The sequence below is a fragment of the Poromitra crassiceps genome (genome assembly GCF_964638095.1).
Source record: "Poromitra crassiceps genome assembly, chromosome: 3".
NCBI classification, from domain to species: Eukaryota; Metazoa; Chordata; class Actinopteri; order Beryciformes; family Melamphaidae; genus Poromitra; species Poromitra crassiceps.
The window spans coordinates 27,293,675-27,314,608 of record NC_139625.1 but is presented as its reverse complement, the minus strand read 5'-3'; the positions used below and the strand labels follow the sequence as shown (position 1 = coordinate 27,314,608).

Here is a 20,934-nt window from a genome sequence, read left to right as displayed (position 1 = left end):
AAAAAAGGTTGGGAACCCCTGCACTATATTGAATCACATTTGTTTTGTATTGCAACACATTGCACACATCATATTGTATTGAGACAGACCTGAATCAAAGAGTGACTTGTTGTTGCCTGCCTAAAGTGTATCTTAGGTGCAGAGAGCCATTGATTCTGTATGGAGATCCATAGTGACTCAGGAGTTAAACGCACCCCCGGCCCCAGTATGCAGCACTAATAGTCTGTTTTTGACAGGAACTCTTGAATGAAAACAAAGCCCTTCAGGTCCAGAGTGAAACTTTGCAAGTCCAGAATGAGAGCCTGCAGGCCCAGATCTCGTCACAGGTATATGGGTCAACCTCAATTATCCATGATTAATGAGCAGTGTTTGACGTGTGTGTGTGTGTAGGCTAATGAGGTATTTCTTTCTTCCTCATTCAGGCCACCCATGTCTCCCACTTTGAGGAGCTGCAGAAACTGTAAGAACTACTTTGTACTTTTTGAACACACTCATTGTATCTATTGGTGTTATTGCTCTCATGGCTGTTTGGCTGGTGGCCACTTTAGTACACTACTCACTCCCAACTCTTCTTCTGTTGTGTCCAGGTTGGCGGAAAAAGAGTTGCAGAGGAAGAGTCTGGAGGACTCTCTAAATGCTGAGAGGAGCAGTGGGGCCAGTAGAGAAACCAACATGCAGGTACCAGTATAGTGACAGCAGCACCCTGTTTACAGCTCCTCATGCTAACACTCTGTTGGTTCATTAGTCAGCTGGAATGTGTTGAACATGTTGGAGGCCTCACACGGCACAGAGGGCAACTATTGATTGAAGACTGTACACCACCCTGTCAGAAAGAGGCCATGTACTGTACACCACCCTGTCATAAAGAGGCCATGTACTGTACACCACCCTGTCAGAAAGAGACCATGTACTGTACACCACCCTGTCAGAAAGAGGCCATGTACTGTACACCACCCTGTCAGAAAGAGGCCATGTACTGTACACCACCCTGTCATAAAGAGGCCATGTACTGTACACCACCCTGTCATAAAGAGGCCATGTACTGTACACCACCCTGTCAGAAAGAGGCCATGTACTGTACACCACCCTGTCAGAAAGAGGGCATGTACTGTACACCGCCCTGTCAGAAAGAGGCCATGTACTGTACACCACCCTGTCAGAAAGAGGCCATGTACTGTACACCACCCTGTCAGAAAGAGGGCATGTACTGTACACCACCCTGTCAGAAAGAGGCCATGTATTGTACACCACCCTGTCAGAAAGAGACCATGTACTGTACACCACCCTGTCATAAAGAGGCCATGTATTGTACACCACCCTGTCAGAAAGAGGCCATGTACTGTACACCACCCTGTCAGAAAGAGGCCATGTACTGTACACCACCCTGTCAGAAAGAGGCCATGTACTGTACACCACCCTGTCATAAAGAGGCCATGTACTGTACACCACGCTGTCATAAAGAGGCCATGTACTGTACACCACCCTGTCAGAAAGAGGCCATGTACTGTACACCACCCTGTCAGAGAGAGGCCATGTACTGTACACCACCCTGTCATAAAGAGGCCATGTACTCATTGTACTGTACACCACCCTGTCAGAAAGAGGCCATGTACTGTACACCACCCTGTCAGAAAGAGGCCATGTACTGTACACCACCCTGTCAGAAAGAGGGCAGTTTGCTACACATTTACAAATGTTTTAGGTTGGATTTGAAATGGCTCTAAATTGCTTTCATGCTTTACAGACCTCGGGAGAGAGTTGCCTTGCAGTGTCATTGTTCAGACTATTGCACAGTCTGTCAGATCACGCATTCTCTTAGCATAACAGGCGTTGACTCTCTTTTCCTGCCTCTGCCTTCTCTCCTCCCCAGGCCATGCACAATGACAACATGTCACTGAAGGCAACGCTTCAGAATCTGCAGGCTCAGATCTCTGAACAGGTCAGCTGTGTAACTTGGTTGTTTTTCTAAAACATAAAGTGTGTGTGTGTGTGTGTGTGTGTGTGTGTGTGTACCTCTCTCTGACACTTTATTTTTGCCTTTGCCTCTCCACATGCAGAATGCCTCGCAGCTGGCTTTGGACCAGATCCAGAAGAGGTGTGTGAGAACAGAAAAATTCTTAAAGAAAATTCTGATTGCATTGGCTAGTTAGGATTATTACCTTCCCAATGATATTGTATGTCAATCACCAACATGTCCTCCAACTTATATGACCATCACATAGCAGTGCAATACGACCATGTATCACGTCTGCTAGACTATCGCCCCTCAGTGGCAGAGAAAAAGTACTATGCTACTTCCGCACAAAAGCAAGTTGAAAAAGCGACTTATTCCAGATGAGCTGACAAAGAACAACACATCGTTAGGGTTAGGGTGTGGGTTAGGTATTGGGACAGGCGACTTTCAAGCCAGGTGCCCCAGGTTCAAATCCCGCACCAGGTTATAATTTGACCAAACTCTGAGACTGGGCTGTTATTCACACGAACACTAGAGGGCGCTTAATGTTGAAACGGGATTTTAGGACATATTCAGCTGCTTGTAAAAACGACCTCTTGGGTCGTATCCACTTGGAGGTCAGTCTCCAATCACAGCAGGACCCTATTATAGTCCATTACCCACATTGGTTGCTTAAGTGCAATTACTGCTCTTACCACAATTTCAAGAACTTGTGCAATAAAGGCAGTGAGGCTGACCTAATGACACTGAGTGTGTCTGCCATGTCTCCTCCTCACAGTGTGTCTGCCATGTCTCCTCCTCACAGTGTGTCTGCCATGTCTCCTCCTCACAGTGTGTCTGCCATGTCTCCTCCTCACAGTGAATCACACTGAGTGTGTCTGCCATGTCTCCTCCTAACAGTGTGCAGGAGAGGGAGGAGAACATCAAGACCGTGGAGGACCTCCTGAAGACGGGGCTGATCGAGGTGGCCAACAAGGAGGAGGAGCTCAAGGTCTGCTCTTGGGCCGTATTCATAAATCTTCTTAGTACCAATAAAATGATTAAAATTCCCCCTTTAAAATGTGATGAAATCTTAGCGAAGATGAAAGCTATTCATTAAGCACCTTAGCCCTTAAGGCTTAAGACGAGTCCTACGGTGAAAAACTCTTACGAGTATGGAGGAGGATTTTTCTAAAGCTTACTGTAGGATTTTCTTCAGCAGACGACCAAATGGCTGCAAAAGGTAGAGGCAGGAGTATGCACTACAGAGTGTGCAGGGGTGATATTTGTGGTTGATCTGTATCTCAGTAGAGATCAAGATCAACTAAGATCAAAGTTATTGTCCATTATTCCTTGCGCAGAGTTAGTCTGAGAACCTCCCTAAATCACTCCTAAGCTGGGAATCCTTGCTAGCCAATGTTTGTGAATACAGCCCCTGGTTTAGAACGGGCTAGCCCAGGGTAGTGAAGGCTCGAGAAACAACTGGGACAAACGCGCACCGTCACGCATACACATACCTGCACTTCACTGACATCAGCTTCATACACATACCTGCACTTCACTGACATCAGCTTCATACACATACCTGCACTTCACTGACATCAGCTTCATACACATACCTGCACTTCACTGACATCAGCTTCATACACATACCTGCACTTCACTGACATCAGCTTCATACACATACCTGCACTTCACTGACATCAGCTTCATACACATACCCACACTTCACTGACATCAGCTTCATACACATACCTGCACTTCACTGACATCAGCTTCATACACATACCTGCACTTCACTGACATCAGCTTCATACACATACCTGCACTTCACTGACATCAGCTTCCCTTAAATGACACTGCAGTTCCCTGCCCGCCTCCTAATCACTTCCTCTAAGTAATTGCTTTCTCTTCTGCAGGCTGTAAGAGAAGAGAGGGAGGCACTAAAACAAGAAATAGAGGCCTTGACACGCCAGACAGCAGAACAGGTGAGTTAACTTAAAAGCCGTAACAACTCTAAAATGGAAGTACCATGTGTTCTCACTCTATTCTCTATTTATTGTTTTTCTCTTTTCTTCCAATCACAGGCATCATCACAGTCAATAGTGGAAGAATTGCAGAGCGAGTAAGTTCAAATGGGGTTAGTGATGGAGGGTTGGCTGGGGGTGTGGGGGATAGAGTTGTGGGCTTTGGATGAGAACAGTTATGGGCTACATACCTCTGTTGCATAGAAGGTGGTATCTGCTAGTTTGTTTTCGTTCTCAATGTAAAGAGCAGAATGTAATAATAAAACTCAATCAAAATCTATTCAAATCGGGTAATGTTGAACTAGGGATAAGATGGGTACACGGCAGTGCGTCTAATTCAACTAACCATCTGTGATAGGAGGTTCCCACTGGATACCCCAGTGATAAACCAGATTCACACAGTCAACACTGCAACATTCAGATTAGATGTCTGGTGAACATTGCTGCCTGTCTGTTGGGCCTGTAGATGTATGATTGATTTGCCTGACGTCCCATATAGACGCCATTTGTGGCTTAGTACATCATTCTTTGAGATTTGGGCTTCTGTATGAATGTTCACGTTGGATTATGGCACATAGGATTGTAACATCATATCCTGTGTATTGGTAATGTCCTCTGATCAAATGAAGCTCATCCTATGGAAATTTGAGCAGTGTTATTTTAGACAGTTGTGTGTGATGAACTCTTATGTCACTTGTGCTTTCTAGGATCCAAGAGAAGGATGTGCAGCTAAAGTCAACAGAGCAAAGTCTACAGGCAGCACTAGACAATAGTTCTGCCAGTGAGAAGGATATTGAGGTGCGGACGTACTGCTACTCATAGTATTCCCATCATGGCACATGTATTTCCTACCAATATGGTGCTTTACCATATACACCACTCATTAGCTGTAGCTGTCGTTTGATTATAATCCCCTTTCAATTTTAATTTATTACAATTACATGTTATTTTACTACTATCTTGCTAGGAAAACTTCCATCTTGGAAGTGTGGGGATGTACCAGAATATGATGAATAACTTTGTTTCTCTCTTGGTTTACTACAGTATATATCATTGAATCATTGTTTGCAGATTTCAGCAGCCCAGAATAGTCCTATTGTGTTCTTACTAGTAGTGTTGTATTGTCCTAGACCTAGTTGGAGCTCTGCCTGAAGCGGTTTCTTGTCTTCCAGGCTCTCGAGCAGCAGTTGGTTGCCCTGCAGGCAGAGACGGAGCAGCTGAGACAGAAGGCGACGCTGCAGGAGGAGACCATTTCCCAGCTTCAAGAGCTCCAGACTCAGTAAGTGAACCACACACGTCACCGTGCATCTCTAGTCTCCCTGCATAGCCCTGACAAATCAGAGCCATAATCAGGACCTCTGGCACACAGGCTAGCCGCCAAGGACCCAGACCCAGCCAAGGACTTCGATATGCTGCAGGCTATGCTGGAGGCGAGGACCAAGGAGGTGTGGGAGCAAGCGGAGCAGCTACAGCAGCAGGTGAGGAAGGACCTCAAAATGAAACGAATCACTGACCAAAGTCTCAGATTCATTCACCTCTCTAGTTCAGATTGTTTTGTGTATTTCTTTGTTTTATTTCCCCCCCAATGTAATCTTTGTTTCTCCCCCACCGTAAATAGCAGTCCCATATAGAAGTGCCAAGCCCAGAGCTGCTTACTGCGTGAGTGCTGTGCAATTTCATGACTCGATGTGCCACATTCTGAATATTTTTCACAATATGACCTTACCACATGAGGTGGGTGATGATGTTCATAATTGGCCATGTTCTTGTCCCCCAGGCTGTCAGATAAGGAGAAGCAGGTATCTGCTCTGCAGGGTGAGCTGGCTGAGCTGAGGGACTCCCTGGAGCTTCACAGGAAGAAGAACAATGTAGGTTTCCTGCAGTGCTGACCGGACCTATAGACAAGTTTCCTGGGCACTTCCGGTTTGCTTCCGGACTCGGCCGCGATATGTCTGTCTCTTCCGGAATACAGAGAAGCGTAACGTACTAGCGTAGTAGCCATAGCGACCGCCGAAAAAATGCAAACTTGGGATCATTCTCCGAGTCTCCTGTCTAACGAAAGAGTGTCTATCCCACACCCGTTGACAGTGGACACATGGGAAGATAATATGTGTAAATGGCCGAACGTAACTACAGGCAGGATTATAGCGTATTTTGAGGAATCAATGGCGGTGGACGGCAACGCGATGAACAATCTCAAAAGCTCCCAAGCGTACCAATATCTCCACAGCAACAAAGTAGGTCGGGTATGTTGTAACGATATGTATTTCATCAAATTACCCACAGTCAGGCTATCTCCCGTTGTGAATGAATATTACGGCTATTATTCCAATGTTGTCATTAAGAGGCCAATTTCGCAGCAAGAATATTTAATTGGTCGGCACGTTGTTCTCGGTAAGGACGCTTTCGTTATTGAAACAGACAACATGCATGCATGCTCCTACTGTAGCCTATCTATCTGCATTTGCAGACATTCATGAACCCATATCTTCTGGACATTGCCTTGATGAAAAAAACAACGTAGCGTTAGCTAAAAGTAATAAGTGCGACAGTGTCAGTGCAGACAGCGCACAACTTGAATCTCCAGCAATAGGCTACGCACCTTAATCTCTCCCACTCCACACCCGGCACCTGCGGCAGCTCTCCTGCACTCGTTCTCGGCTCCCATGTGGCTTTATTTGTGGTAAGCATTTTGATTCATCTCCTCATCATACGAGCGTCGGGCAACAAGCGAGAGCCATTGATTGATTGATTGATTCGCCCGATGTAGGTAAAAAGGCTTTTTACCTCCGCTAAATTGACAGCGGGTCTCTTTTGCTTTTGGCCGCGGCAGGCACACTTCTGTTTCTTTCCTGCCGTCTTGCTGGCCTCGGCTGAAGTAGGCTACTTGTTGCATGATCTCGATTAAAAAAAGGACTGGCCTAGCAAGGGATGTCTGTTTTGACATTTCGGTTTCCTCCTGTGTGTTTCCTCACAGCGGGTCCAGCGCTGGCCGGCGGGACTGATGCTGCTTGTTGTGTGGCTTTTAAATGGCGCTCTACAGTAAAGAAAGCGTCTGCTATATTTTTCTTTTTCACCAACACTCAACATATAGGGGGCGGAAAAAATATGATGTAATAAGTCTCTATTTAAGTCGTAGCTTATTGGCAACATCACTTAGGCTGCTGTGGACGCAATGTGGACTTAACCGGAAGCCGGGGACATATAAGGCTGCTATGGCACCGCTCTAGGCCAGCGCGGGGAAACTTGTCTATAATACCTGCAACTACCCTGAGCGAAACCCGCCCCCCCCTGTGTGGTCCTCAACCCGCTCCTCTTACTGTGGAGTCGCACTCTGCATACATCCATATTCCTTGTTGACCACTGCTAACCTAGCCTCACCAAGAAATACCTTTCCTCAGCTAAAGGGTGCGTTTGCAAGATGATTATACACATCAGGACAGGTGTCTATTTTGCTTTGGATTGCTTCGGCTGAGCGTTGCATAACAGGGTTTCAACCTACTCTTGTTATGCTTTTGCCATTGGTCATGACTGTATCAGCAAGCTTGTCAGTGCTCGTGGGTGTTTCAGAGCATTAGTAACTCGACTACCTTGGATTTTTGAGAGGGAGACATATTGTGTTCAGAAAGCATATTTATGTTGGTTATTTATTTGGAATCTACATCTCTAGACAGTCTTTAACCTTTATTTTGAACAGTAAGTATTTATGAGAAAGATGATTCTGTAAAAAGTTTGCATACTGTGCATGTTGCCTTTTTCATTCACAAGAGGTGGGTGATTGGGAATGTTAAAGCTATTTGTTAATATGTATGTATTTCTAGCAGTGAGGTGTAGGTGGCGACCCATCCAGTCTCTGACTAGAACATAACCTGAGCTAGCACCTGCATCGGAGCACGGGTGAAGAGCAGAGTGCAGTGATTTAAATGAGATTTCTCTGTCATCCCTAGCAGTCTGTACTTAAGGGTCGCTGCATGCATTTTCCCTGAGGCTCAACTGAAAGTAGTATCTCTCTGGCACTGACAAAACAGGAGCTCCGGGAGAAAAACTGGAGTGCTATGGAGGCTCTGTCAGCCACCGAGGCCATGCTGCAGGGGAAACTCGGCAAGGCCGTCAAGGTTCGACAACCCACTTCCCACTTCCCACTTCCAGTCTGCTTCACTCTAGTTCCGATCTGACACATTGCCCCAAATGCTGCTGTTGCCATAATTGACCCAGTGAGATTTCTCTTGCGCCGGCCATCCATAACAACGCTGCATACTCATTTACCTAATGTCTCCCCCTTCCTTGTGTTGTTTGGCCTCAAGTTTAAATTGGCTGTGTGCTGAGCTGAATGTAACGCCGCTACTTTAATTACCGGTTTCTTTAGTGGATCATCTCTACTTAAAGTAGCATCAAAAGATGTCTTCTTGCCCAAAGCTCGGATGTTGATTCTTGGAAATGAGTGTGCAGTGACAAAATGATTTCACTAGATATTCACGGTCATTCTGCAGCTTCCTGTCCCTTGCTGTCATGTGACTCATTTCCGGCATGCGTTCCATTCTGCTTTGTGATGTCCATACTGTCAATATCAACCGCTAATCAGTCTACCAATAATTGTTTTATTCATTCATTTCATTCATTTTAATTCGAATGAAATTCACTACTTTTTTAAGGAAATTTGATTATGCAAACCTTTTAATGAACATGTAACATTGTCATGTATCAATTTGTCAATGCTCTGTACTCCACACGCGAAGCAAAATCCATATTTTATTTAGTTACAGGCCCATTAGCTAGATGTAGATTAGGCTACCGGATAGCTGTACTATAAACAGTCGTGGTGACCTGTGTATTTTTGCCCCCTCCCCATATCCCCTGCAGCAGGGTAGATTACATGCTGAACCATCAGCACAGCAGCTGCTCTCAGCCATCTGAGTACAGTAGAAAACACCTCAGAGCTGAGCCAGAGCGTTCCAGGCAGTTCCTTGACACCTGTTATGTACTGTCAGAAAAGTACACACTGGTTGTATACTATGGAGCCCAACACTTGTCTCACAGCTCATCTTGTGACAGTGTGTTAGTGTGAATAGTGGTGAATGTGCCAGCTGGCTAGTGCTTTGCAAGCATTTTCCCATCGGGCCTCAGTGCGACAGTACATGGTGTTGGTCTATCATGGGACGACTGATCGCTACCATTTTACTTAAGCATTTCAGCGTTCTTTGTGCGGTTTGTGAAAGCGGGCCCGGGACTCGGTACATTTTGGGCTTTCTGAGGTGGTTCCAGGAGAACTTGAGTATGTGAGCTGCTCTGAATCCAAGGTTGGTAGCCCTTGGCTTACCTCAGGTGACTCATGGTGTAGGTGTGTCCTGTTGAGAGATGCTGTGGATGGCATAGGGCTGATGGGGCTGGTGATTCTCGGGCTGTGGAGGTACTGCAGGTGGGCTGCAAGTGACTTTTCTTTCTTTCTTTGTCTTTTTTTAGGCAAATGTTTTTGGACAAATACAATCTACCAAATGGACCGTACTTGACTAGAAAGTAGGGATGCACCGATATGAAAATGTTGGCCGATACGATAACCAATATTAACATTGCTGTTATGGCCAATAACCGATAGTTACAGATGTCGATATGATCTCTATAAACACACACACACACACACACACACACACACATATATTTCTACGATAATAAAATGTGTACATAGTGAAAAACACATGTAAACACTGAATTTGCAAAAGTAATACATTTCCTTATTTCCAAAACATTTGTAAAAGCCCATAAATGATAGATTTACCACATTGTTTCCTCTCAATGTGAACATTTTGGCTGATACCGATAACAAACAGATATTAACATTGCAGCATCGGACTGATGCCAATGTGTTAAAAAATGACTATCATCGGCTGATACCGCTATGATATACCGATATATCGTGCACCCCTACTAGAAAACTTGAATAATACACCAACAAACTATAATCGGTTATTTTCTATACATTCTGGAACATGGTGCAAATGGTGTTAGCATTCTCCATCCACATACTGTTTAACATTAGCATTTGAGCTAACACTATTGTAACAAACATTACCAACGTGATTAATAAGGCATATTTGGGTGATGTACCCCCAGCCTGCCAGCTTTCAAACCATGTCAGGCTAATTTGAATTCAATCTAGCTAAATGCAAAGAAACGTGCAGTGCATTGTTTGGAGGGTGGTAGGAAGTGAAATGCTTCTGCATTTTCTTTTCAAAATCACCTGCCAAATCCCACTTTAACCCCTATGCACGCAAATATATCTGATTACTAAGGGGCATGTTGGCAATCTGGCTTTTGGATATTTTGCCTACATTTTTTGTGTGTGGATGGATTATTAATTCTCCGTATGCCCAAATTCACATGCTCTGTTAATTAAATAAAAAAAATACATAGGGAGATACATCCTGTTAGTTGCGTGTGTTGATCAGAGTTGTGATTAAAGGGTTGGGTGGGCAGTGGGCACTGGAAGATTTTCAGATTTCAAAGTGGGCCACCGCCATGCTTCAATTTGGGAACCCCTGGTATAGGGTATTTGGGAGTGAGAATGCATCCTAAAGCCCTGATGCTATCATTTCAGATTGGGATAATGGAGCGTAGAGAGAGGGAGAGCCAGATTCTGGTCATGTCTGCTCAGATGACCACTACACGTTGTCCTCATTCGTACAGCCAGTGTTCAATCTCCTCTACTCTCCTTTTCCCCCGCCACTCTGCCCCCTCCCATCACCGTGCAGGAAAACCAGACGACACTGGAGTCATTCCAGGCTGAGTGTCGAGATGTTCTGCACAGACTTCTGCCCCATGTGCCTCTACCCAATGAGCAGGTATATTTGCTCTTCTAAGCGGTACCCTCATTACTCCTTCCCTCTGGTGCTGCTCTTGTCCCTGTTCCACTGATGTGTCTCTTCACCTTTCCTGTCTACCAGAACCATAAGGAATGGCTACACAGGTTTGAGGCGGCAGTAGCACAGTCCAGTTCCACCCCTGCATCAGGGGACTCTGAGGTAATTAAAGTGGAAACTTGATCGTTATTCCTCTGCTACTGAGATTTAGGGCGAAGGTAGACTCACCATGGATTTACCACACTACCATACTTTTCTCTTATCAGGGACTGGCTGCGAAGCTGAAGGAGTCAGAGGAAACCCAAAGGATTATGCAGAAAGACTGTGAGACATACAAGAAGGTTTTGGCAGAGACGGTGAGATGAGGTTTTTGTGTCAAGTTCATGGTTGTGTGGTGGTACTGTTTGTGGAACTAAGCTGTCATACCTGCCGTGTCCACAGGAGGGCATGCTGCAGCGCCTCCAGAGCAGTGTGGAGCAGGAGGCGTCTCGCTGGAAGGTGAAGCTGGACGTATCGCAGGGAGAGCTGAAAGAGGTATTGCATTCAGGTTAAGCTGCAAAACGACTCCCACACTGAATACCAAATCACTGTAGGTGTATAAATCATTGCATCTTGTGCCCTTTTCGTTGCATCATTCTTCTTTGTCCTAAATACTGGAACATGTCGCCTCCCAACTCAAAGCCCACCTCATGTCCAACGACCTGTTCCAACCATTTCAATCCATCCTCCTCGACCTCACTGCAGCTTTTGACACCATCAACCCGTCACCACATCATTCTCTTCTACGGCCTTGAATCCTCCCTCAACATCACTGGTACTGCCCTCTCCTGGCTACGGTCATACTGTATCTCACAAACAGACCACAGTTCATCACAATCAACAACTGCACCGCTCCTCTGTCCCAAGACATCCCCCAGGGCTCGTGCTTGGTCAACACATCCACAACCGCTGACGGCCAAATTCCACTGAGTCCATGTTCGGTCCGTCTGCGCTGCGGTACGGCTTTGGAGCCGATACGTTTCCACTCTAATCAATGTGTCAACTCCGACCTACTCCGCTGCGTTGCTTGTCTACTCCGTCCCAGCTCCGACGATCCGGAGCTCTCTGAAGCAGATACGCAAGGCTTCTATTTTTCACGGATGTCGGAGCAAAGCCGCAGCAAGTTGGGCGGAGCTAGGCCTGGAGTCAACAGGTCTAGAGGTGCTTACAGCATTCAATATCAAGCCAGAGGACAAACATGTATGAGGAAAAGTTAATCATTGAAGTGGAAAACCACAAAATAATATATGACACGACACATCCTTTTCACAAATCCAAAATTCATCTACCAGAGGAGACTGTAAAATTCCACATAGGAGAAGTACTGTAGCTTTGGGCAGTCAGCCTTCTCCTACAGAGCAGCACATACCTGGAACACTATACCCATAGAACTGAGAAACATCTTTCATCACAACGCTCTGAAGAAGGCTCTTTGCCGAAACGCGTAAGCGTTTTGTTTTTGTGTGATGTGAGCCAATAAATCAAGTGAAATGTGAGTATTTTGTCCTCCTTGACTTTGAAAACTGAGATGTGCTACCCTTTCAGCCTTTTTTGAACAGATTTTGGATTTTGGGTTTGGCACTCCACTGAGAAACCCATTGTTGAAGCGCAACCTTCTTTTTCTAAACAATCTTTCATCACATCTTTCAACTCCTTCTCCAACTCCATAAAACATTGTCTATTGAACAATCAAACATGCATCCATACTCCAGGATAGCATTTCTCGTTGTTTGTCATTGTTTGTCTGCTTTGTACGGCATGCGGTTTTGTCTGTGCTTTTGTCCGTGCTTTACAGTAAACCAGGGGCTGCATAATTGTGCTTATATGCTTTTGTCTGTTTTTATGTGCTTATGTGCTGTTGCTCTGGCATGTATTGTATAGAATATGCTAATGTAATCTTGCATTTTCTTTTTTATATGTGCTCATGCATGTTCTTTTTATATGCTATTAATGTGCTTGTGCTTTTCTTCTTTTATATGCTTTTGTCTACTTATGTCTTCTGTACTATTGCATGTGTTTGTTAATGTTTCACATATAGCATCAACCTGCCAGGGACTGCAGATGAAAATTAGCCTGTATGGCTAAATCTGGCACATTTACATGATGGACTCACGTGCTCATGTTAATTAATGTGCATTGTCCCTTTTCTTAAATAAATAAACAAACAAACAAACAAGGACAACACCAAGCAAGTCCACCCCTCCTCTGCTTCTCCAGTTGGGAACAATGATCTTCTGCCTGTTTGTTGTTGTATTTATCCCACATACAAAGTGTCTCGCGCGATTTCACCGCGAGAACTTGTCGGTCTCGTCACTCCAGCTGTCTGGCAGAGCGGAGCCGTGACGTGACGTGACGTGCTCTGCACGCAGCCGGTGAGTGTTGGCGGAGCACGGAGCAAAACCGGAGCACAGCCGCAACGCAACGCAAATGCACTCAGTGGAATCCCGGCGTGAGTCTTCTTCGACAGAATCCTCTCCTTCAAACACCACGTAAAACAAATCAACAGAACTGCCTTTTTCCACCTAAAAAAACATAGCTGGCTAGTCTCCGCCCATCACTCTCCTCCTCTGCTGCCGAAACGCTGATCCATGGTCTCATCACATTCACAATTGACTACTGCAACAGCATTCTTTATGTCCAAAATAAACTCCAGTACCTCCAGAACTCACTGCCGCTATGATGCCAAGTCTGTCTCCACCACACTCAGGACCAAGCGCCGGACCTTGGATGCCCAGAGAATTCTACGTAGTTGCCCCCTCTCTCTGGAACTCCCCAAACACACGGGGGGCATGGTGGTGCAGTGGTAGCGCTGTCGCCTCACAGCAAGAAGGTCCTGTGTTCGATTCCCGCCTGGGACGCTGTGGGCGCTGAGGGTGTGTCTCCATCCCCGAGTCCTCAGTGCCTACTGCCCAGATGGGCTCTTCAAAAGGGCCTTTCTGTGCGGAGTTTGCATGTTCTCCCCGTGCTCCCCTGGGGTTTCCTCCGGATAGGAACCCCCCGCTAAAAACATGCACAAAAAACACTGAGACTGCACACAGCCGTCCATGTTCAAATCACTAATCAAAACTCACCTTTTCAGAACTGCTTTTAGTGTGATTGTTGCATGTTGTGTTTTTAGTGTGTATGTTATTTCCTATGATAGATATATGTAAATATGTTATATGTAAAGTGTCTTGAGTACCCTGAAAAGTGCTCTATAAATAAAATGTATTATTATTATCCTAGATGAACCTGAAAGTTACAGCACTGGAGCAGGAGATTGAGAGACTAAGTGATGGAGCAGACTTGGAAAACGTCAGTGAAACGCACTTCTTCTAAGACTTACACTCTCATATCTTGATTTAGAATAATAATAGTTATTAATTTTATCATTGCAGCTATTTATTTTTTTAATTGGAACATGTGTACATCTCATAAGTGTGCATCTCTGAATCTCTGTTGTGCTCCATAGTTGAGAAGAGACAAGCAGCACTTGGAGTCTGAGTTGGAGAGGGCAGAGCATGAGAGCGCCACCTATGTGACGGAGGTCAGAGAGGTGAGCAGAAACAGGGCGTCCTCACTGTGTTACTCATGATCCCCGGTCATGTCATACTGTTCATCTTACTATGGCATAGGGACGAGCTCTGTTGGGTGGGTGTCTGTTATGTTTGTCATATGTGTTTCAATGGGTGGTTATGACATGCTCTACAATACATTGTTTAATTGGGGCATATGTAGTTCACACAACAATGAATATTTCACTATTGTTGAATTGATGGTGCACATGCATCTCTAGTTATGGTTTTGCGTTGTCCGTCCGATGTTCGTGAATGCGATATCTCAGGAACGCCTTGACGGAATTTCTTCCAATTTGGCTCAAACGTCAACTTGGACTGAAGGATGAACTGATTAGATTTTGGTTATCAAAGGTCAAGCTCACTCTGACCTCTCGAACACATTTTCAAGCTCATTAACGCAATATCTCTGGAACATTGTTTGTTGTTTATTAAACATCTTGAGGAATTTCATCAAATTTGCCTCAAACGTCCACTTGGACTCCAGGATGAACTGATTACATTTTGGTGGTCAAAGTTCAAGGTCACTGACCTAACGAACGCCATTTTCTGCGTGTTGCGGAATTTCTTCACATTTTGCTCAAACATCAAAGTCTGGACAGACATGGATGTCGACTGCTCACTTGTTGGCGGAGGCATATATGCGAGGTGCGGTCGTTCTAGTTTTAACTTTGGTATAGCACTTACAAGACTAAGACAATAGACTTTGCCTCTCGTAATTCTTTGAAATCTATTTATTAGGATAAACCCCTTGAGATTTACCATTTGCCAATGTGCGATTTTAGTGGATTGCTATCTACCTCTATGTTCTATTTTTACTGTTAGTCGCATTGTATATGTTGTATCTTGCTAATAGTAAGTATCATTTTTTGTCATGTATCTTGATTGTTTAGACATTATGATTTTCCTTTAATTGCTGTATTTGATATGTACTGTGTGCGCACAGGACTCTGTGTGCGCAGGGACTACAGATGCAAATTAGCTTTTAGCTATCTCTGGTGCAATATATTTATTGTGTACTGTCCCTGCTTCAATAAACAATAAAGATAAAGATAAAGATGACGCATCTCGTTTCCGAGGGGGTCCCAATTGATGGACTGTCCTACAGTCATATACACAACAGGATCATTCACTATTTAGTGCTTTATCCATCCTCACATGGATCTGCTGAATAGTGAGAGCATTCACTTTTTGTAGATGCCTTATTATGGCAAGATCAGATCTAGACTAGCTCCTATCTCACTGCTTAAATAGCAGTAATTCAGAGGTTTTCAAAGTGGGAGATGGGCCTCCCCAGGTGGGCTCCAAACAGTTTCAGGGGAGGCTCAGTGAATGCAAACAAATAAATGCCTTCAGACAGACCTTTTCATGTAATATCAGGCTATCTTGGCTCAATTAGCGAGTGTCTATGGGATCAAATAACATAATCATGATCCCATAGGCATCATAGGAATTGAGCGAAACTAAGCAAGTAAACTGGGGGGGGGGGGGTTTCCAGGCTTTGGCCGAGGGGAGGCCCGCAGTGTCAGACTCTGAAAACCCAAACTGTAGGCTATACGCACATCCTTAGTAGCCCGACTTAGTACCCCAGTCTCTCTGATTCATTTGAGTAGGGCTTTCCTGGGCCCAGTCCCACAGATCCCCATTAAACACATCATCTCAAACTTCATTTCAGCTCAAAGATCTGTTGACTGAATTGCAGAGCAAACTTGATGGCTCTTATACAGAGGCTGTCAGGCAGAATGAGGAGCTGAATTTGGTAAGCGTTGCTCATCCTCTAGCTAGAGCTCCTTTTAAATCTGTCGCTGCTGCACCCAGCAATGCTTCTACTCTAGCTGCCACAGGACAGGGTTCACCATGTTCTACATGATGGTGGGCCATCATCCACAACCTTGGTTCAGCACAATGTGTTTTCTTTGCACCGTTCAGGATATTTGTAGGTTGTATGAATCAGGTTGTAAATGATGATCCACCTTTACACAGTGATACTTAAAGACTAACTGTTCCTATTCTACATTGTCACTCTGGTTCAGTTCCCTCTGCCATCATCCTGCTTTCTAACTTAATGGCTTACTGTTCGACTTAATGCTGCTCCTTTATGGTCAAACATGCTCCATGTTGCCCGCCATCTGGAATAAATTTACTTGAACTACACACTATCATTCCATCTTCAGCCATCACACAGACCTTGTCTGTCATCTGTCTGTCCCAGTGTCTTTGTCTTGCCATCTATATTGTCTGTGAATATTTTTCAGTGATCTTCAATGAAGTCCTAGCCGTCAGTAGTTATGCAGCATTATCAGGGGTGCAAACTCACAAGAGGCAGTTTGATTTGGCAAGGTAACGTTACTTTAGCAACTAGTTACCCAACGTTAGGTTAGTTAAACAGCATATTACATTAGCAGTAAACTAGGTTTACCCAAAGATGCTCAAAACAAGTGTCCATTTAGTTGTAGTACTGAAAGATCATGGTAGAAAAGACAACAAAGCGGCTATCTTGGTTTCGATTGGCCAAACCGCACCAAAGATGCTCTATTGAGAATGGGATCATGACACCAACTTTCTACAGTCTCTGGTCTCACTCCAGTCTCCAGTGAAGAATTGTGCTAGCCACTTTCTGGCAGATCGATGACATATTTTCAATTAGAAATGGCAAATTTCATCGAAAAGCCTTTGTACCCCTGATTATGTTCCTGAGTTCATGATGTGTTAGATTAAGGTCGCAAAGCTGTGCTTTGCTGTTTGTTTTAGTCTATGGTTTTAGTACAGTGCTAGTTGTCAAGCAAAACCAGTTTGATCAATACTGAGATCTTATTAATGTATGAAGTGTTGGCAGGAGGCTTTGGGTAAACATGCAAATGCGCAATTAAAGAAGGGATTCACATGTGTCAACAGGCAGTAGAAAACTGTGATGTGGCTTAGAACTGGTGCTGAGTGTCTATTTTTGATTCCAGCTGAAAACCCAGCTCACTAAGACACTGTCCAAGCTGGAGACGGAGGAGAGCGAGAGGCAGAAGGTGGCTGGTGACCTCTATAAGGTAAGACTGCTCACAGATACCCATCTCAGCATAGCAGTGGCTCACATGTACAGGACATTGTTTAATGGTGCCAAGACCCATGGCAGTTTGTTTACGATCATCAAATGATGGGAGTCCTTTCTGACCCTAAACCCACAGGCCCAGCAGTCTCTTGATCTAATCCAGGAAGAGCTCTCCAAAGAGACGGACAACGCTGATCTGATAGAGAATAGCAGTCTCTCATCACAGACGGTAAGAGTCACAGGCAGTGATATTTAGTTGGTACTGTAACATTTGGTGTTTTGACATTGGGTCTAAACCAGCCATTCTTCTCTCCCAGGAGGAGATTGACAGGAAGGAGAAAATGGCTGCAGGGTTGAACCAAACAGTCAGCGAACTGCAGCAGCTGCTACAAGCTGTCAACCGGCAACTTACCAAGGGACAGGAGGGGGTAAGGCCTTTTGATAACTTACCAAGGGACAGGAGGGGGTAAGACCTTTTGATAACTTACCAAGGGACAGGAGGGGGTAAAGCCTTTTGATAAGGCGTTTTTATAACTTACCAAGGGACAGGAGGGGATAAGGCCTTCTGATGTGCTGTTTCTACCTCAACATAGCATTGCAGAACTGACAAAAATGTATCTGTACTAGAGATGCGCGGATGAGCTTTTATGCCATCCTAATCCGCATGTATGCATGAACCGTCCGCCCGCCATAAATCCGCGCAAATTATTTCATACTATTTATAGATCCGCGCCCGCCATGCACCCGACGCTATAAACGCTATAAAACACTATAAAAGGAGCAAACTTACGGTTTCTGCTGCCGTTGGTGCGATCGCTGCAGTCCAAGACTCCAAATAAACTTCCATGCTGTATTATGTGCAGTCCACCACTTGCCCTCATGTAGTTTACTCGGCTAACGCTATAGCTTTAAGTTTAGTTTACTTGATTGCCTCATTGTATGGGAAAATACGAACGCGTCTTCTCTTCAAACACGTCTTCAGCGGATACTCCTTTTTGAGGGTGACATCATTGACTATATATGGACGAAAAGTGTAGCCTTGCGACCTAGCACATGGCTATTGTTGTGTTTACGGCCGTGGGTCCTTTGGGGGATCTACAATAGGCGACTAAGAATGTGCCTGACGAAAAATGTAGCTTAAAATACGTTCATAGACTAGAGAACGTAATTAATATTATTTTTCCTCATTAACTCATTGAGTGCCAATGACGACGATTGTCGTCAATTGCGTTTTTTGACGGTGGGACGTGGATCAAAGCCTGATCCATCTCCTGTGAAAGTATGGTGGATGTTGAATGTGTAAAAGCTATTTTACGGACCCATTAGGTGGCGACAGTGCTCTCCAGATTAGAGAAAGGCGAGGAAAAAACAGAGGAGAAGTCATGGGGAAACGGAAATCGCATCGGTATGCATCGATATGCATGAAGCATAACGTTAGCTGTGCCTGCAGCAGCCAATCTGCTCCCACAATTGAGCCCCTCCGTCTCCGCTGCGATAGCCCATCCGCATGATTAGTTGTGGAGTTGTTATTATTCTCAACTGGAAGCGATGGGAGCCGGTGACAAATACACGCGGAACGCTGTAAAAAAGCTGGATGTAGCGCACTTTTCAGTGCAGAGCAAACGCAGCAGAGAGCCACCAGAGACACTCCCACGGAGGTGGGGTTTGCGGTTGAGCGGGGTGGGGCACGCAGGGCAGCATACAACACCGACCCAGACAGACCCAGACAGCAGGACAGGATTGGCAAACACAAGCTAGAATATCTGATGCCCACCAGCAGTAAATCAAGACCAGCAAGAAGGTGTAGGGTCTGCGCACGCACCAGCGCTGCTGGTTGCAGCTAAAAAATATTATTTTGCCAAACAAAATTCCTTTGTTTTCACTGTTTTATTGAAGGAAATTATTTATGAGGTGTCACTACATCAGAAAATATTAGCTTCAGAGTCAGTCATGTGCTTGAAATGCTTCATTTCACAAAAGGCTAATTATCTCAGCTTCTAGTTTGAAACGTCTCTTTTTGGTGAAATCAACCTATCTTCTCCGGCTCATAACTAAAGAACGGAAAATGATATCAATAAACTTTTTTTTGCTGATGATAGAAGAGAGTCTCATCGTTCTTTGGGCATGTTCGGTGTTTACATAGTAATATCACACAATATTCTGTGGGCCTCGAGAAATCACTGAAAACGCTCTGAAACTCTGGCACTGGGAGCATCCGTTTTCCAAAAGTGGCTGGCACTCAATGAGTTAATGATACATCGTTTCAACCGCCCGCAACCCATCCGCTATTAATCAGAATGTTTATTTTTATGATCTGGCCCGCCCGCGGGGTGGGATATCCGCGGTCAGCGCGGTTATAACTGCAGCCCGCGCATCACTAATCTGTACTGTATGTGCATCTTAGAGGGGAAAACAGTGAAGAGTGCTAATTGGTGCTTTCTTCCAGGAGGCTGACAAAGATTTGCCTGAAGTATAGGAGAGGAGGATGGACCCCCACGCAGCCACCCCAACCTCACTACAGAGACCACCCCTGACCTTTGATCTGACACTACCACCATCGCACCATGCTGTCACACCCAACCGCTCCCTCGTTTCCAACATCCCCCACCTGTACTGTAGTCAGCCTCCAGCTGGCTCAAGCTCTGGCAAAACACTCCCAGACTACATGCTGGCCACCCAGAGAGAAGGCTGGGGCTACTGTTCCACATTTCAAACACTCCAGACACTGTACCAGATCTTACACTACTGCACTCCCACCACATTCCTCTTCTACAGCAGCATCACTAGTTTGTCAACATAAAAAACAACATCCAGCATAATTCAGAGTGCGTGTGGCAACCATTCCTCTGTTTAGAACACCAGAATATTTTCAATGAAATCCTTTTGAATACAGCAGTAGTTTTTCTTGTTATTTCTTTGTCAAAAGGGCAGTGATATGAATTTTCCGACTTGACTAAACAAACGTTTGGGTTTTCAGTCCTTTTTTTCCTCTTCTTTCTTAACTTAAAGATTAAGTATTGTTTAAATGTACCAGTTAGAACCTGCTGAACCAAACTGTTGTTGAACTGTTTGCCTCTTGACCAGAAAACTCTGTCACATCCTGTGCATCATTGTGCGTTCGTGAATTCATAGCTCCATCCATGCATACCCTGGCTCAGTATTGGGTGGAAGCAAGGGTAACGGAAGGGGTCTCGGCATGTCAGAAGGGTCACTGTCATGTGTAACTGTAACCATGGAGATGCATGGATGTATGTATGCGTGTCTATACTGCAGCCCCAAAGAGGGGGTCTGTGACCCTGGCTGTGGGAGGAGAAGGCCAGATCAACAGTGTAGAGGTTTTTAATTCTACTGCAAACTACTCTAGGAATAAGCGTCCCATATCATCTGTAATCAACACTTGCTATATTGTTGCTAAACTCATTAACACTGACGATTTTGTTCTTTTTGTAACAGGTGACCTTAATAAAAGGGATGCTTGATAAATCTG

At 44.9% G+C, this 20,934-nt stretch overlaps 1 protein-coding gene across 4 annotated transcripts in view; it reads left to right on the top strand.

Moving 5' to 3' along the window:
* ktn1 (kinectin 1) overlaps positions 1-20,934 on the top strand; it is a 42,555-nt gene extending 21,621 nt beyond the window's left edge. For 2 of the 4 annotated variants that reach the window (XM_083632739.1, XM_083632738.1), the window contains exons 12-36: positions 237-326; positions 423-460; positions 588-678; positions 1,871-1,939; positions 2,058-2,095; positions 2,855-2,945; positions 3,853-3,921; positions 4,021-4,058; positions 4,668-4,758; positions 5,133-5,239; positions 5,330-5,438; positions 5,579-5,619; positions 5,738-5,828; positions 7,989-8,075; positions 10,707-10,796; positions 10,899-10,976; positions 11,081-11,170; positions 11,256-11,348; positions 14,079-14,147; positions 14,305-14,388; positions 16,083-16,166; positions 17,362-17,445; positions 17,584-17,676; positions 17,765-17,875; positions 19,894-20,934. In XM_083632739.1, coding sequence (XP_083488865.1) covers positions 237-326; positions 423-460; positions 588-678; positions 1,871-1,939; positions 2,058-2,095; positions 2,855-2,945; positions 3,853-3,921; positions 4,021-4,058; positions 4,668-4,758; positions 5,133-5,239; positions 5,330-5,438; positions 5,579-5,619; positions 5,738-5,828; positions 7,989-8,075; positions 10,707-10,796; positions 10,899-10,976; positions 11,081-11,170; positions 11,256-11,348; positions 14,079-14,147; positions 14,305-14,388; positions 16,083-16,166; positions 17,362-17,445; positions 17,584-17,676; positions 17,765-17,875; positions 19,894-19,923 — 1,956 coding nt within the window. In that variant the 3' untranslated portion in view covers positions 19,924-20,934. The remainder of the gene's footprint in view (positions 1-236; positions 327-422; positions 461-587; positions 679-1,870; positions 1,940-2,057; positions 2,096-2,854; positions 2,946-3,852; positions 3,922-4,020; positions 4,059-4,667; positions 4,759-5,132; positions 5,240-5,329; positions 5,439-5,578; positions 5,620-5,737; positions 5,829-7,988; positions 8,076-10,706; positions 10,797-10,898; positions 10,977-11,080; positions 11,171-11,255; positions 11,349-14,078; positions 14,148-14,304; positions 14,389-16,082; positions 16,167-17,361; positions 17,446-17,583; positions 17,677-17,764; positions 17,876-19,893) is intronic. The other 2 variants (XM_083632741.1, XM_083632740.1) reach the window with 2 other exon arrangements.